Below are 17,456 nucleotides of genomic sequence, written 5' to 3'. Positions count from 1 at the left end.
TCTTACCAAAAGTCGAATCTAGAAATGACTCCAGGAAGCTCTCCAGCTGGCATGTCCCACAAGGATGCATTCTAGCAATGTTTTTAATCAAGATAACAGGTCTCAACATGTAGGTTTTCTTTGAGGTTAATAGAATGGAAAAGTAAAGAAGATTGTTTAGTTAAAAACGAAACACCTAAGCAAATTTATATGGCGACTATATAGAATGCATAAGGAAACACCAGACTCTTCAGCTTTCCAAAGGGATTACAATGTTGCAATCTGACAGTGTAGTGCTGGTGCCAGAACACAGAGCAGTGGGATGAAATTCAGAAACAGACTCTGCAGGCAAGGATTTTACATATGGCTCTGGTAGAAATGGCCAGTTGCTTTCCAATATCCATCCTCCCTTTCTTCTTTACTGAGAGAACCCCGATATCGTTGGTGGCAGAAATGTGCCTCTCTAAAAGCCTTTTTCTCCGGCTTCATTGGAGGGAGAGGTCAGTGAAATATGATGTGGGGTATCTGGGAAAGTTCTTTAAAGGAATCTGATTCAGGGCGGAGGTATGCCATTTTGTTCTTTTTTCTCCTTTGTCCACTTTTCTGCCTATAACTCCGACATGATGGCTGGAGTTGTAGCAGCCATCTGGGGACCATGAAGAACAGGCCAAGAGAATATCAGTGCTTTCAGCCCCTGAAATCCCCAAACCACTGGACCCCCAGCAGCAAATGACTACTCTGCATTCCTGTTAGAAAAATAAGCTCTCATATGTTTAAGCAACTTTGCAGAAATGTACTCTGAAAGACGACCATTTGAAAAGGGTAATGCCTAACAGATACACAACACAAGCAAAACTGAGCTTAAATTTAAACAGGCTGAGGTGTCTACTCGTACAAGAGTACAATCCCATATACAGCCAAGTGCAAAACCACGCGTCTCAGATGCTGCTGCACTTCTCATCTGTATCCGGAGGCAGCTGGAGGCTTTGGGTGAACATCTAAAGGACATTGGCATGAGCTCACCACGCCTCGGGTAAGCACTCCTGGGCTTGGGGCAAACTCCCTCTTGTACGGTTCTAGCCCCAAGCACGGGGCAGGCCACAGACGTCTGAAGGTCACCTTGCAGACGGGATGCCCGCTGGAGAGCTTGTTTTGTAAAAAGCTTGTTACATATCAAGACAAAGATAGCAATCAGCACCATGTGGGGTAAGGCATGCTGAGCGGCTCTGAGCCACTCTCCGGTCCCTACCTGACCCTGTCTGACCCCACTGCTCTCTCCCTGCCACACACTTGACTCCTCCATCCCGACCTCTGTGGACAACGTAGGGTTCGGAAGGTAAAGCCGATGGGTCTCAATTTAAGTCCTGATGCACCCATGAGCTGTCGCTAACCTAGCTAGCCCCAGACTCCTCCTTGGTGCAAGGGCAGAGGGCACTGGCTCACACGGATGCTGTGTCGACTAACTGAGCTCACACCCTGAGTCCGTCTGGCAGGAATGCAGACTGGCCCATGGGGTGCCTGCTGTAAGGGGTTCCAAGGGTTTAAACAAGCGCAGCCAGAGGAGGACCGTTTCAGAGAAGGGCTGCTCTGCAGACAAGGGCTGGGCGCCATCCCCAGCACCTGCACCCCAAGTCCACCTCAGGGAGCAGCCGCGGCCGCCCTCAGGCAGGATGCCGTGGAAGCCTCGTCAAAGGCTTCCCCACCCTCATGGTCGACGGGCAGTCAGACGGGGGCCCACTGTACCATTCCGACAACTTTTCTGAGGGTTTGACATTTTCCAACGTGGAAAGTTGGTCTTTTTTAAAAAAGGAGGGAATCCTAGGGGTAACCAGCAGCGCGCAACACTAGAAGCCTTTGACGGTCCCCAATCTCATGGCAGATTTCCCGCAATCCTTTTTCACCAGCACGGCTTTAAACATCCTTTTAAGTCTGGTGTCACTGCTGTCTTCTCTCTGTGATCTATACTTTCCAAGGACTACCTGGGTCACTGCATGTTATAAAAATAACTTTTGTTGTTCCATATTTATGAACTAGTTGATGACCATAAAAATATTCTTTTTTTCTATCATTTTGTTGTGGTAAAATATACATAACATAAAATTTACCATTTTAACCATTGTTAAGTGCACAGTTCTTTGGCATTTAAGTACATCCTCACTGTTGTACAACAATCACCAGCTCCCTGCACAGAACTTTCCACCTTCCCCAACTGAGACTCTGTCCCCAGTATACACTAACGCCCCTTCCCCTCCCCACAGCCCCCGGCACCCACGCGTCTACCTTCTCTTTCGATGAATTCGACTCTTCTAGGAACCTCGTATTAGGGGAATCATAAGTATTTGTCCTTTTATGATTGCCTCATTTCACTTAACATAAGGTCTTCAAGTTTCATCCATGTTGTAGCATGTGTCAACATTTTCTTCCTTTTAAAGCTGAATAATATTCCATTGTGTGTGTGTGTGTGTGTGTGTGTGTGTATACACACCACATTTTGTTTATCCACTCCTCTGTCAATGGGCACCTGCACCGTTTCCACCTTTTAGCTATTGTGAATAATGCTGCCGTCGACTGGAATAGTCGGGTAGAGGTTATATGGAGTTTGTTCAAATAATTAAGCAAGGAACTCCAGCCCCAGGGAAGAGCGGAGCAGAGTATTCTGAGGGCCTGCTCCGAGGTCTACAGGTCTGAAGGCAGTTTACATACTGTTCCTTTAACAAAGCAGTGCATGTGCAGAAAAAGAGCTCATAGCTCTAATATTCATATACTTTACAGATAACATAACAAGAGCTTTTTGTTTATATGTCAAACAAGGCTTGTAAAGTTGATGTTATCTAAGTGTGGAAGGAGGCAAGGGCCAGGGTTGCTATTTTTCCTCAAACTCTAAAAAATGCAGCGTGGAAATGTGAGAGCAAGGTACCCTCTATCTTTTCCTGTTGTGTCCAGCTGGGGTCTTCAGTCACTAGGTGTGGGGTTGCAATGTCATTCTTGCACAGGCTGAGGCCTGCACGGCGGCTTCATGGCACAGCATGGCCTTCCAGCCTGTGCAGCTCGCTTGGAGGTCTGCCCGTCAGACCAGGGAGATGGCTCCCAAAAGTTCGCTCACACTGCCATGGGCATTCACATACAAACATCTCTTCACGTCCCTGCTTTCTCTTCTTTGGGTATGGACCTTACACACACCTTTATTCTTACAGATCCTCTTTCTATCCACCTTCAACTGGCTGCCCAGCCACCCACCCTTCACTGTGTGCCTGCCGTGTGCCAGGCAGGCACTGTGTTAGATTCTGGAGAGAGGTGACTAGAAACTGTGCTGCCTGGAGGAAATGGAAATAAACAGTTAGGTCCTGGGTGACTTGGCAGTGCAATTCAAGAAACGCTAGTTATTTTGTTACATTTGAATTTTATCTCGTAGAGATAATTTCCCAGAAGAGAGAAGTCATTAGCTAGCATTTGGAATCTTTTATTCAGGGATTTTCTTGCTATAGTGTTGATTTTGTGTTCCTCCTTTCTTAGGATCTCTCCTCTGGTTCCCCGTCCCTTCCTTCAGCTCCACAACCTCCATATCACTCTGTTAGTATTTTTTCAGGATCTAGTCTTTGCAACTTACTCCGTGTCCACCCTGCGTGTCATTCCACTTCTCTCCGCCGCCCCATCGGTAATGACACCTCTCCGACTCTGCCTGCCTGACAGCAGGACAGGGTGCTTGCTGGAAAGGTTAAAGGCAGAGACCCTGGTGGAAGATGATGGCTAGCAGAGAGCCCCTCCCTGCTGCAGCCAGGTGTAACATGGGGGTGTGGAGAAATGACACAACAGTGCAAATATTCCAGATATGCAGCGGGGGTGCAGAAGGGCAGAAGGAAGAGAAAAGGGACGTTGGCAAGTCCAGGAAGTGTGCTGGGCCTTGTTCTCCCTGGTCCTGGGCACGACTGCCCACCTGCAGCTGCAGTCTGAACAAACTGCTCCCTCACAGGCCGTGCGGACCTGGTAGACAACCAGGCGCCCCGCCAGGGTCCGCAGGGCCCTTGGACACAGGTCCAGCCTTTGAGAGAGCAGGTAGGCCGACTGTCCGAGTCTGAGCACAGCCGGAAGCCTTCCTCCAAAGGGACAACCTCAGCTATTTTGCCCTCAACTAGATGAGAAAAACAAGAGGGGCAGAGGGAGAACAGAAGCAGGCAAAGAGCTGGCGGGGCAAACCACTCCTGGAGGTTTACTTGAGCTTCCAGAGAGCTCCATTAGCACCAGGCAGTTTCTTTTGCTGGCCACGGTACGGGGAAAACCTCGCATGGAGAGAGGTTTGGAAGCATCCTGGAGGGAGAAAGCAGGCTTGGATTTTACTGAGATTTTTTGCAGTTTGGTTAGGGCTGGTCTTTCCCTGTGGGGAGCAGGGAGGGAGGAGCGAGAAGGCTCGAGCAGGACCTGACACGGATCAGGAACGGGGTAAGAGGGCAGGATTCCAGGCCCTTTTTCCACGCTCTAGCAGCCACGGGTAAAAGCATTCTTGCCATAAAGTTGTTTTGCTTTTTGCCTTTTTAAACTTCTTTGTGCATTTATGTCATCTAATTGTATTCTTGCAAGAATCATGTAGGAGCAGAAGTTTAAGTGTTTTAAAAAAGAATTAAATGACCTGAGTCTCTTGGTTAAATGTGGGCTTGAGCACAAAACCCTTGAGTTCTAGAGCTGGGGGAAGGGGAGAGTGAAGCAGGAGAAATGACGAGACACAAGTTTTGCTTCCTATTATTTAAAAATTTCTGAATTCATTTTCGTCTGGCCATAAATAAGCCGAGAGTTACCTGTGTCACCCACAAAAATAAACAAGCTGACGGGATAAACCAAACAGGGGCAGGGAAGCAATCATCAGAGTCAAACGGCACCTGACAAGGGGCTATAGAGACGGTCCTGTGAGAGACACCGAGGATGGAGTCAGAAAACACGGCCCGTGTGGAGACACCATGCGAGGGAGCACTTCAGAACAGCGGTAACTCAGTGCAAACAATGATGGGAGAGATGACAACTCTTCTGATGTTGGCCCCACAAGGATCACAAAAGAGGCCAAGTCTTTAAGCCTCATTAACTGTGAGGAAGGCCTCTAACAAAGATACTCACATTGTCATTGACTCCTTGGGCCAGGATATCAGCGGCCCAATAGGCAGAGGACACAAAGATTTCTACGAAAAAGGACAGACATCGGGTCCAAACAGATTTGGACAGACTTGGATCTAGTAAGATAAAATTTAACAGAGATATATACAAAGACTAACACTAAGGTCCAAGAAGTTAACTGCGCTCGTCCCAGATGGAGAAACATGGTAGCAGAGGAGCGTCTGCGGAGAACAGGGCAAAGTTTTGGCTGCTCCATGTTTGGGAGGAGTCACAGTTTGGTTGGTATGAGACTGCCAAAAGATGGGGGAAAGGCAGCAAAACCAAACCAGTGTGGTCCTGGATAGTGTGAGGACCATAGAGCTGCAGACCGTTAGGGCCTGAGGGATCTGAGAAGCATCTTCCACCAGTTTAGACCTCGGGATGGGTTAGGTCTGGGTGCAACCCTTGATGAGGATATTGACTGACAGATGGTCAGCAGCACAGTCAGAAGCTAGTGACCACAAGAGGGCCATGAAGGTCAAGACCAAAGAAGTGAGAATTCAGGAGGAATGGAGGCTGGCTCCAAGTATTAAAACACAGGTGCTGGGCCCCACCCCCAGAGGTTCTGATTCAGCAGATCTAGTGGTCTCAGAATGTGCATTTCTAACAGGTTCCCAGGTGATGCTGATGTGGCTGGTCCAGGGACCACACTTAGAGAATTACTGCTCCAAGTAACAAAAGCATAGGGATTTTGTTTTTATTTTGGTGAGGAAGATTGGCCCTGAGCTAACATCTGTGCCAATCTTCCTCCACTTTGTATGTGGGATGTCACCACAGGATGGCCCGATGAGAAGTGTATAGATAGGTTCACACCTGGGATCTGAACCCGTGAACCCTGGGCTGCCAAAGCAGAGTGTGCAAACTTAACCACTACACCACCAGGCCAGCCCCAGGGGTTTTTTTTAAATGCGTGTATTTCTAAGGTTTTACTAAGACACAATGGCCTATTTCCCATTAAGTCCAAATTAGGGAGGATTTATTGGTTTTAAAACTCCACACATTCGTCTTTAAGATTATGCTCTTTTTAAAATTTCACATTGCTTAGCAGAAGCTCCACTGTCACTTTCTGACCCTCAGCGTTTCGTGTTAGTTCAGCTTCATAAAGCAGACTTCTGTTTCTGCTTCTGCTTCATTTTCTGGCATTTTACATAACAGGCAGTTTCCCTCTGGTCTTCCTCCGCTTTCCCTGTATTTTTCTATTATGTTCAACAGATCAAGCTTCATTACCCATGAAAGTGTGACCTGCTTTTATCAAATGCTATCTGGCTTCCCACATCTTCTAAAATAGTAAATAGTGATCTAATTCTTTCCCCAAAAGGCCACACTGAGCCCACCGTGCCCAGGGGCCCATTAGGTTTCGAAGCAGCCGCATTCAATTCCTGATTAATTTTATTTGATTTTATATACTTGAAGCTTCAGCCTTTAGATCCCACTAGGAAAAGCACCAGCATATGGAAATGCATATAAAATGACATGCAAAGCAATGCAAAGTAATACACAACATACACCTCTAAATTGCTGGGGAAAAGCCTGTAAGCCTCGACGTGGATAGTATCTGCTTTGCTTGTCCACACTCTGGCGAGCAGTGACCAGTCCTTTTATTACAGTTCATTTCATACAGCATCCAGCACCTGACACTTGTCCACATGCTCAGTGAAAGGCACCACTGCCTGTGAGTCAGGCAATTGGGATCCTAGCCCTAACTCTGCCACTGTTGGCATCTATGGCCTTGGCTAGGTTCTCAAAATTCTCTGGTTCTCAGATCCTACATCTGGAAATGATGAGAACATCATCGTAATAAAACCACCAGCGCGAGGGCTTACTGAGCACTCACTACACGGGAGGCATAATGCACACATTTTGCATACACGATGCTCACATGCACACCGTGTGCATTCGTGATGCACACATGAAACATTAAATTTGCATGATCTGTGAAGTAAACATTCAAATTTCACAGTCATATGTACTTCAAAATAGTGTTTCTGCAACACGTTGATAGTTTATGTTATATGAGTTTGATATCAAAAGCACAATCTGACTTTTTTACCTAACACTCCAGGAGTGGGAGGGGGAGCTCCAGATGCTCTGTACACTTGCCTCTCCGCCCACTCACTGCCTCCCATTCGCGTACGGATCCGGATCTGGATCCGGGTGAGGCTCTCTCACCTTAAAAATACCACCCTCTGTCGCACCTCTCACTTCAGAGGCGGCTTCCAGGCAGTTAAGAGCGGCAGCCACCGCCAGTCCTCAGCCCCCTAGCGCGTGCACGTGCGCATGCACACACACGCACCACGCAGGCGCTCACTCCCGCGGCGGCCCTGCTGGAGACCCAGCCCCGTCCTGGTCTTCCTCCCACCTCTCCCAGGAGGCAGGGACTCTGTTCCAGCTCCCGTCTCCGCGTCCACCGCAGGCTTTAAATAGCACCCGGTACAGATGACCCCAGCTACTTTGCAGGGTCAGCCAGGGTCTGCTCTATCCAGCCATCGGTTAAGTATTTCCAGTGGGAGCCTCGGGAGCCGCTCAGGCTCGACCAAACCAGTTTGTCTTTCCTCCCCAAATGCGCCCCTGCTCCAGCGCTCCTTCGCCCCCGTGCCCCCAAGCACGCAGGCCAAATGGAGGGGAGTCACCTGTACACCCTGCACAGAACCAGTCACCAGGTGACTCAGAGCCTGCCAGAACCCAAGCACTGTGTCCTCCCCGCTGCCCTCTCTTAGCCGAGACCCCCAGGCCTCTGCGGCCCTCGGAACCAGCCCCGTCTGCCTTAGGGGCTCCTCAGGTCCCTTCTCCACCCAGCCACCGGACTTGTTTTATTTTGAATCTAAATCTCATCAGGATCCCTTCAGGTGTGAAACTGTCCTGAAGATCAATTCCACAGAGTGGCCCCAAGGCCTGGCATCATGCGGCCGGGTCCCTGCTCGCCTCACCTGCTGCCAGCCTGCCCTCAGGTCCCACGCCCTCTCCTGTCCCTGGACTCTCCCTGCTCTCCCCGCTCTGTCTCAGGGCACACTGCTCCCTGGGGTGAGAATCCCCTCTCTCTCCCTCCTCCCCCCACTCTGTTAGGCAGCTCTAACTCATCCTCCAGGTCCACCTTAAACGTCCCCAAGAAGGCCTCCTGCCCCAGCACCCAGGACGGCGCTGGCACACAGCAAGTGCTCAATAAACTTAGACTGCTGCACTGCCTGGTCAACCCCGCGTCGCAAAATCTTACTGCCTGCTGCCTTCCTCCCGGCTTCTGGCCTACGAGGGAAATCCCTTGAAGCTGACACACTCTTACTTCCAGTATGTGGTGCTATGATAAGCCCCAGGTCACCAAGTCACACTCGCAGCACCAGAGGCTCCAGATGTCCGTGATTCTCGAGGGAGAGAGCAGAAACTGGACACTGTCACATACCGTCTCTATCCCGCCCCCCAATGACCTGAGTTCACTGCAAGTCAGTACCCTGTCCTGAGGGTACTTAGCACTGCACACCAACTTGGCCATCAAGTGCCAACTTTGACTTATTGCCCAACTATGCCATTCACCCCTACCTACCTCCGACCAGACGATGTGGCATTTAGCAAATTACTATAAACTTTGTCCCTCAAAGGAATGGTACAAGCCATAAACAGGAGGGAACCTCTCCCCTACTCCCAAAGGAAACTCTCCTTTAGTCTCCCGGGGGTGGGGAGGAGGGGGTGGGAGGCATTCAGCGCCACACAACCCGATTCTTTGGCTGCTGCTTCTCTGCAACTATAAGTAAAGGATGATTCAACTGCATCTGAATTGTCACTTCTCACAGAGAACTGGACCCTGGAATGGGCAACATAGGAACTGCTGTCTGCAATAATTCACTTACTTTTAAAGATTTTACTTCAAGACGCTATCAATAAAAGCTGTCAGAGAGACAGGTCCTAGAAAGACTTAGGCTGCCAGTTTAATAATAAGGGCGCGCTTTATGCGTGTAACATCGAAAGGGGTGACCTCCTTGTCCGCCAAAGCACATGGACACTTGAATTAATACTCCCCCACCTCCTTTAGTCTTCTGGTTTGTTGCGTTTCAATTTTAAGGACAAGAAAAGGAAAGACACTTGCCTCGGGGTAACGCCACCTCTCCGCTTGCCCAGCGAGGGGGCGACACACAAGTTTCCCCGCCGCAGAGACGACGCGGACGCCTCCCCCGCGCCGGAGATTCACAAAACAGCGCCCACTCGCTCGCCGCGTTAGCCTGACGGCGGGCGGAACGCGACCGACTCGCCGCCTCTCGGATCGGATCCCAGTCCGCCGGGGACGACCCTGGCCAGCTCTGCGGCACGAACACCCGACCTTAAAAAGCGCGCAAGCTCGTCCCAGCGGAGGGCGCAGCCGGGAGGTCCGTCCGTCCCGCAGCGGCCGCTCCCCAAACTGTTAAGAGACCCCCGTCTCATCCAAATGCAGAAGCCACAGCAGCAGCCCATCCAGTGCCGCGTCCCTCTGCCGCCCGCCCGCCTCCGCCGCGCAGGGGCGGGGACGCCCAGGACCCGGTCCCGGGCGCGCGGCGGGCGGGTCCAGGGCTGCGGGGAGGCGGGCGGGTGGGCGGCCCGGAGGAGCGGGCCCCGGAGGACCCCGCCTGGGAAAGAGCGCCGCGCTCTCTCCGCGGGGAGATCCCGGGGAACCCTGCGGAACCGCGCGCGGCTCCCGGCCCCCGCTCTGCTCTGCCCGGGAGCCGGGGTGCGGGCGCCGCCCCCGCATCGGCCAGGACACCCTGCGGGACACCCGCGCCAGCGCCGCCCTCCTTCGCAGCGCGGACCTCAGGAACTTTCCAGCGGCCGGCCGCGCGCGGGGCCCCCGCCTTGTGGCATCCGCTCGGCGCACCGCGGGGTCCCCGACTCCGCGCGCCCCTGCCCCCTCCCCGCCAGGACGCTGCGCCCGAGTTTCCCCGGCGGGAAAGTGAAAGTCGCCAGGAGGAGAGGGTCCCGGCGCCCCGGCCACCCCGCGCTGAAAGGAGCCCAGCGCCCGACCCGGGCGTCCCCGCGGGCCTGCGTGGCCAAGTCGACTTACGAGAGGGAGCGCGGGGTCCCCGCGGCTGCAGAGGCCGCCCCGGCAGGGCCGCGAGCTGCGCCCCCGGCTCCGGCCCCCGCCTCCGGCCCCCACCTCCTGCCGCTCCTCGGCCACCTCGGCGCGCGCCCTGCGAGGAGTTGCGCTCCTGCGCGGGGCTGGCAGAGCGCCGAGCGCCCCCGTGACGCGGAGGGGCGAGGAGGAGCGCCGCTGCCGCACGCCCGCAGAGGGAGCTCCCCGCTCCTGCGCGCCGGGTCCCCTCCGCGCGGGGACGCAGCCCCGAGGCGCGTGGCCGCCCCGCTCCGGCCGAGCTGCCGGGCTCTCCGCTGTGCGCTGAGCGTCATCCAGGTTCGGTTCCCTCCCCGCATTAAACAGACAAGAAACCCGAGGGCTGGAGAGCTGCGACTTGCCTGAAGTCGCTCAGAGGGCGGTGATAAAGCAAACTCACCTCTGCGACTCTGCTTCCCCCGAAGGCCGGGCGCTGTGAGGCTCCGGCCCCGCAGGATGGCCTCGCTGCCTTTGGTAAGACAGTGTCCCACGGAGCCTGGAGAAATACCATCCAGGAGGAGCGTGGGAAGGGGGAGCCTTATGCCGGATAAATAGGGTACAAAGTTGTTTTTCAATCAGTGCCCACCTGCCAGCCCACACACTAAGGCTTCCTCCTCACCCTCGAGAGGGGGCGAGCGTGGCTGGCCATGCGGGCGCAGTATCCGGCCCGAATCCTGCTCACCCAATAATTGCAGAGAGGCAAGCACACACCTACTTAACCATTGGGCAACATCCAGGACTCGCTTCGTAGTGGGTTCTTGTGAATATGCTAATTTGTGAGGTGGATGCTCTCCACTGTGCTTGCACTTCCAGCCCTTCCAGAAGTCTCTGGGGGCGCACCAGGGCCTTTTGGGGCCAGAGGCTCCCAGGGCCTGCTTTATAGGGCAGGGAGCTCAGGGCGGGGAAATCCCTCCCGGTTTCCTCTTTCCTTCCTCTGTCAATCTATGTTGCCTGAGGGCCTTGTCTGGCTGGCCGGTGGGTGAGGAGCCGGGCAGGGCTGGGTGGAACCGGTTAGGCCCTGAGACCCAGTGAATCCCAAAGAGGGACTGCCACATGGGACCCCACATCCTTTACTCCCGGGACCTGGAGTCTGTCCAGGGTAGCAGAGACTCTGAAACTACTCTGTCTTTAAAAAATTCCCTGTGCTGGGGGAGCAAGTATTTAATATCCATTTTGCAGACTTACTTTCAAGCAAATGGGTGGCTTTGCACTCATCTCCTTCTCCCCGGGTATCCTCTTTCTGGAAGAGTCATTAAATGTCGCATAATTCACCCTTCTCGTCTCCTTCGTCTGCACATGATGGTGAGGATGACGCTGATAAAAACAACTAAGGGTTCTATTATCCATCTTAGGCGCTGTTCTAAGCAATTTATGCAGATTACCTCTTTCGATTCTCACAACCTTATGAGGGAGGTGCCGTTTCTATTCTCATTTTACAGAAGAGGAGAGAGAGGCAAGCGAGGTGAAATAACTTGCCAGTAAGTGACAGAGTCAGAACTCCAACCCAGGTGGTCTGTCCCAGTGTCCATGCTGTTAACAACTGAGGAAACTGAGGCCTCCAAGGACTGGAATCCAAATGGTCTGCAAGCCACCACAGCCCCCCCTCACCCGTGAAAAGAAAGATAGAACACAGTCCCTGCCCTCAAAGAAAGACACTGTAGTTACAGAGGTAGTCCCTGCATCCAGAACACAAATAACCAACAGGACAGGAGATGCTAGGAGCCAACCGACTGGGGCCAATGGCAGTCGATGGGCCAAATGGCAGCCATGCTTGAGGATTTCAGCCACGGGGGCACAGCCACTAAGCACACCACTAAAGAACTTCACTCCGGGGGGCGGGCGATCCAAGCACATCCCTGAAGGAGAAGTAGGAAAAGCAAAGATGAGTAAGGAGGGCTTTCGAAAGCAGAGCTTGGACAGGGAAGGCATGCCTGGCAGACTCTTCCTTCTCAAGTTTCACTGCAGAAAGGAGACGCTGAAAACATGCAAATACCTACCACAAGAACGCGGTGAATTACTTTGGCTGTAATAATAGCATGCTGTCACACTGTAGCAATTAGCATGCTTTAAAGTGTCTCTCCTTTCATTAATTTCATCTGGCTTTTATGACAATCCTGAGTATCATCGGAGAAGGGAACATCACATCTTATAACCAGGATCCATCAAAGCTTAGTGTCTGACCTCACCACTGCAGAGTCATGCACAGATGACCAGATCTTGACATATTCTGAAGACTTTCTGATAAGAATCTGTGACTATGCTAGCAGCTGGAAACAAGCAAGAAGTCTGGTCTTGGTCTGAGTATCTGATGATCTAATGTTTCCCGAATTTTCCTTTCTTGAGCAAGCAGATAACTTGCAGGATCCCCCCCTGGCTGAGTCTTTAAAGGTGTAATTAAGGATGAAGTGTTCTGAGTCTGGTGTGATTCACTGAGTTCTTGATTGTGCAAAGTGCTACACTGGTTGCTATGGGAGAATACTTATACCTTGGGTATGACCTTGAAGAAAATCCCATCTAATTTAGGAGACATGAGACATATAGATTAAAAATGATATAAATGGGACTGCAATGAGATTTGTAAGCAGTTTCTCATCATTCCGGCTGGCGTCTGTTCAGACGCAACTTCTCAAAGCCAGCCCCCTGGCCCTGCGCCCCCTAAAACAACAGCCTGCTGCCCTCCATGTCACCTTCGAGCTCTTTATCCTGTTCTGCGCTTGATGACATTTATCACTATCTGAAATTAAATTTTTGCTTGTTTACTCGAGACATGGTATCCACGAGGACATGGAATTTGTCTTGTTCATTGCCGTATTCCTCACACCTAAAACAATGTTGGGCACATTTTAGGTGCTCATTCAATATTTGTTAAATGAATGAAGTGGATATCAACCAACTGAAATGGGCTACAATAACTTGGGTTGACGTAGTGTCTCCCACATTTGCCTGATAAGACTCACCTAGGCAGCTGTCAAAAAAATTCCCTGGAGATTCTGATTCAGTAAGCCTGGAGTGGGGCCCAGGAATCTGTGTTTTTAAGAAGCCTCCCAGGTGATTCTTTTACTGGGGCAGATGGGAAACTCAAGATTAATGCAGTGATAGACGGTGGGTGGGAAAGAAAAGTAAAGAGATGCAGGCAGGTTCCAGAGGCCAGGGGCTGCTCACTGGAAGCATCTGGGGGAGACTGAAAGAAATACTGATGGCACAGACACTACTCCAGGTCAGTGAAATTAGAATCTTGGGGGGCAGGGCTGGACTTGGGCCAGGTTTTAAAGGGCATCAGGTGATTCTTAGGCACAGCCAATGCTGAAAACCCTCTAAGATCTGCACAAATATTTTATAAGCACTCCAAGTATGTTGCCAGGCTGTGCTCCAGTGGCTTCCAGCTTCTTCTGTCCCACAGCTGGAATCCTTGAACCCCATAGACTAGAAGGGGCTTGTGTAGGGACTTATATAATAATGCAACTTGGGGAGAACTATAGTAGCTTTTTGCTATTTTTTTAGAAAAGCATTATTTATAGCAACCACTGAATATGTAATCTCTTGTACATCATAGCCAGAGCATAAAACACCTACAAGAATATTCTGATGATAAGAAAGCCAAGGCCCCCTGGGCATAGCCTGGATGGGCAGGGGTGAGTCATGGACAGCCAAATGCTATCCTTACAATAAAATGGGGGAAAGCATAGCAGAATCCTGAGCTTCTCTCGCAGGCCTGAAGACAGGTGGCCAAGGAAAGAGAGAGAAGGAGAAGGTGTGGGAAGAGTCTACCGAAGTGTTTCTCAGCCTGGCTGCATATTATAATCACCTGGGGATTTTAAGCAGTTAATGATGCCCAGCCTCATTCTCAAAGATTCTGCTGGAATGGGTACAGGAGTGTAGCGCAGTGTGTGTGTGTGTGTGGGGGGGGGGGGGCAGCAGAGTTGTTAATCAGAGGTTTAGAGAGAAAGAGGGGAGCCTGGGCGATTTAATCCCCCTAAGAAGAGCAGCTATCATTTATTGAGCAATCACTACAGGCCAGCCACTGGGATGCCTACTGTACACAGGTTATCTCATTTAATCCTCACAAAAATTTGGGAGGGAGGTACATTGGTGGCTCCATTAGCAGGCATGGAGTGAGGCCTCGGGAGGGTCACAAGGTTCCATTACTCGTGAGCGGTGGAGCCAGGACGGCAGCCCAAAGCCTGCACTCATACCACTGTCTCATACTCTTCAACTAAGGCAGGGCCTGAAAAGAATGTCATTGAGGAGAAGGTTCTTGCGGTGGAGGTCACGTCTAGCCATTAAGTTGCTTGTTGTGCTGTGCTAGAACATCTTCCCCTTTACACTGAGCCTGCATGAAGCCTGCTCCACGACAGCTGGGGTGGGCGGTGTTTTGGGGAAAGTACCAGGTGGGGTGAGATGAGCATGAGGCAGAGGGATGTGGGAAGTGGTGAGAGCACCAATGGCTAAGAGCGATGCCCAGGGAGCTAGCTGACCAGCAGGCTGATGGACAGCTTCATAGAAAAGCAGCTACAGTGGGAAAACACAAGTCCCTTCTTGGGACAATGTAGAGAAACGGGGGTGGGGGCACTTAAAGTGGGGGAGGTAGTGGACTGTGCCCTATCAGCTGAGAGCTCAAGTCATTCCGCTTGGCTTCTACAGGACAAGGAGGTCCACAATTCTGCAGAGCTTGGGGCTCCCTGGGCTCGCATTACTACCCAGGAAGTCATTTGTGGTGCAGAGCCCTGCTCTTCCAAATTTGACTGCTTACTCTTTTATTTATCCTGGATATCTCCTTTTGCTTTCTTTTGGCTAAGAACCAACATTTCCCGAAACCTCTTCATTTCCATCACCAGCATTTTTACACAGAGAAACATAGTTACTGTTTTGTTCAGTCTCATTGTTTGCTGACAGTTAGTGTGTAGACAATAAGGAACAGAGAACAAAAGCCTGCCCTAAGGTGACGCTGCTGGGTGGCTGGTGGGGCTCATCCACCAGCTGGGGAACCCGCCTCACCACTTCCTTGCCTCCACTTTGAAGGACATGACCCAACTTCGTATCTCAGCCAAGCAGCCACACGTCACGGAACTTTAAGGTGTCTTGTAAAGATCTACAGACAGAAATGCTAACTGCTCTTACCTTTAGAAGTCCCACTGTTCACATTACAGCTCCAAATGTTTCCATCTTCTGTTTCCACTTTAAAGTCCCTGGCAAGAAGCCTAAATGGAAGAATATGAATTTACGAACATGTCCTAGGAACTCAGAGGTTAACCGTGCAGCCTGTACTCGGGGCTTAAATTAAGACTGAGGCAGGTTGATTTGACATGGCCTCAAATTCTGTTCCTCTTATTTAGGTAGCAAGAGAATTAGGGACATGAGAATATTATGATCGAGTTTAAGCAGAAACTTACCATATTTCTTGGCTTTTAACATGTTTAAGAAAGACATGTCTCTGTTTTCCTTCTGTAAAATAGGCTTCAACAAAAATGATGAGAAGAAATTGTTGAGGGAGCCCAAAGAAACACATGTGGAGGGGATGTTCTGTTAGACCTCATGGTATTGAAAATCCAAAGGGACTTCAAAGCCAGGTCCTGTGGGCACACCCATCCATTTAGAAACAACAGGAGAGCTCCCTGTGAAAACTGAGTTTGAGCCATATCTCAGATGAGTAAACTTACTCATTCTTTATACCTGGAACTCTCTAGATTGAAAAGGAGAGAGCCCAAGAGCAGAGACCAATGTATTCATACCGAAACTCATCCAGTAAGACTCTGCATTCTGTCTTTACCAACACCGGCTCCCTCAGACGGTGTAGGTGGAAGGACTCAAAGGGTCACCCAGCACTCAGAATGATGTCGACACTGTTTTAATCATTTAACAGGTATTTTCAGGCAGATACATTTGGTTGAGAAAGAGGAAATATATGGTACCTAACAGCACGGGTTCTGAAGCCAGATTGCCAGGTTTGAATCCCAACTCCACCACCTGGTAGCTGTGTGATTTTGGGCCGAGTGACTTCATCCTGTACCTCAGTTTCCCCATCTGTAAAATGGGGATTATAACATTTCCTATCTCACAGGGTGTGGTGAGGGTTAAATCAGGCGACGCGTTGAGAGTGCTTATAACAAGACTGGTATATATTAAGTGCTCAATAAATATTAGCTCTTACTCCACCCTGCACCCTCACACTGGGTTTTTTTACTGGCAGTCTGGAGACTGTACTGCTGGCTACTCTCCTGCACACCGTGTGCACTTACTCCCCAGCCCCTCCAGGTAACCCCACTTCCCAGGCTATGACTGACTTAGGAACCGACAGATGGTACAATTCGGGCAGTGAGACACAATTTCCTGGGGTGCTGGTGGTGTTCTGGGAAGGTTGCTTCTCAAAAGACGTGCACTGCAAGAAAATGTTTCTTTTCTCCTTCTAATGATGCTGTTTCTGCCTGTAACAGCAGAGCCATCTTGGCACTGTAAAGGGAGCTGGAAGAAAGATGGAAACAATGATGACACTGTCAAGTTGAAGAATTAACCAACCCTGAAGGGCCTACCTCTGGACTTGTTATACAAAACAGTGAATTTTTCTTATTGCTTAAGCTATTTTGAGTAGGATTTTCTGTTATTGTACTTGAAAACACCCCACTGATTGATATTTCTTGAGCATGTATGTTCAGGATATTTGATAGGAAATACAAAGTGTAAACCCCTAAACCTGATCTTGACAGCTTTTTAGCTACTTGGGGGAGACAAGCCATGAAAAGAAAACTAATACCAAGGAGTACAATTTTTTTTTTTTTTTTAGATTTTATTTTACTTTTTCCTTTTTTTTCCCCAAAGCCTCTCGGTACATAGTTGTATATTCCTTGTTGTGGGTCCTTCTAGTTGTGGCATGTGGGACGATGCCTCAGCGTGGTTTGATGAGCAGTGTCATGTCCGCACCCAGGATTCGAACCAACGAAACACTGGGCCGCCTGCAGCAGAGCGCGCGAACTTAACCACTCGGCCACGGGGCCAGCCCCCCAAGCAGTAAATATTAAGTGCTTGGACCGGGATGGCCTGAGAAAGCAACACAGGTGGTCATATACGAGGAGAAGGCTCAAAGAACAAGGAAAACACAGATGGGCAGAGGGCAGAGGGCACACTCTGGGTGGGGAACATTCCAGGTGCACACAAATATAGGGGGTAGTTGGGGATGGTATTAGTTTGCTAAAGCTGGCATAGCAAAATACCACAAACTGGGGAGCAGAAGCAACTGAACACTACTTCTCACAGTTCTGGAGGGTGGAAGTCCAAGATC

At 50.6% G+C, this 17,456-nt stretch overlaps 1 protein-coding gene across 5 annotated transcripts in view; it reads right to left on the bottom strand.

Moving 5' to 3' along the window:
• GCNT4 (glucosaminyl (N-acetyl) transferase 4) overlaps positions 1-12,847 on the bottom strand; it is a 31,474-nt gene extending 18,627 nt beyond the window's left edge. The window contains exon 1 of one of the 5 annotated variants that reach the window (XM_070517930.1): positions 10,584-12,847. Coding sequence is in view for 2 of the 5 variants with exons in the window: in XM_044778001.2 (XP_044633936.1) it covers positions 10,139-10,503 (365 nt within the window). In the remaining 3 variants the exon portion in view is untranslated. Of the gene's footprint in view, positions 1-6; positions 4,016-9,193; positions 9,570-10,138; positions 10,539-10,583 lie in introns of those variants that run through there. The other 4 variants (XM_044778001.2, XM_014830125.3, XM_044778003.2 and 1 more) reach the window with 4 other exon arrangements.
• Positions 12,848-17,456: the final 4,609 nt, after the last annotated feature.

Source organism: Equus asinus, chromosome 9 (genome assembly GCF_041296235.1).
Source record: "Equus asinus isolate D_3611 breed Donkey chromosome 9, EquAss-T2T_v2, whole genome shotgun sequence".
Lineage (NCBI taxonomy): Eukaryota > Metazoa > Chordata > Mammalia > Perissodactyla > Equidae > Equus > Equus asinus.
The sequence above is the reverse complement of the archived record's forward strand: the minus strand, read 5'-3'. Positions and strand labels throughout refer to the sequence as shown.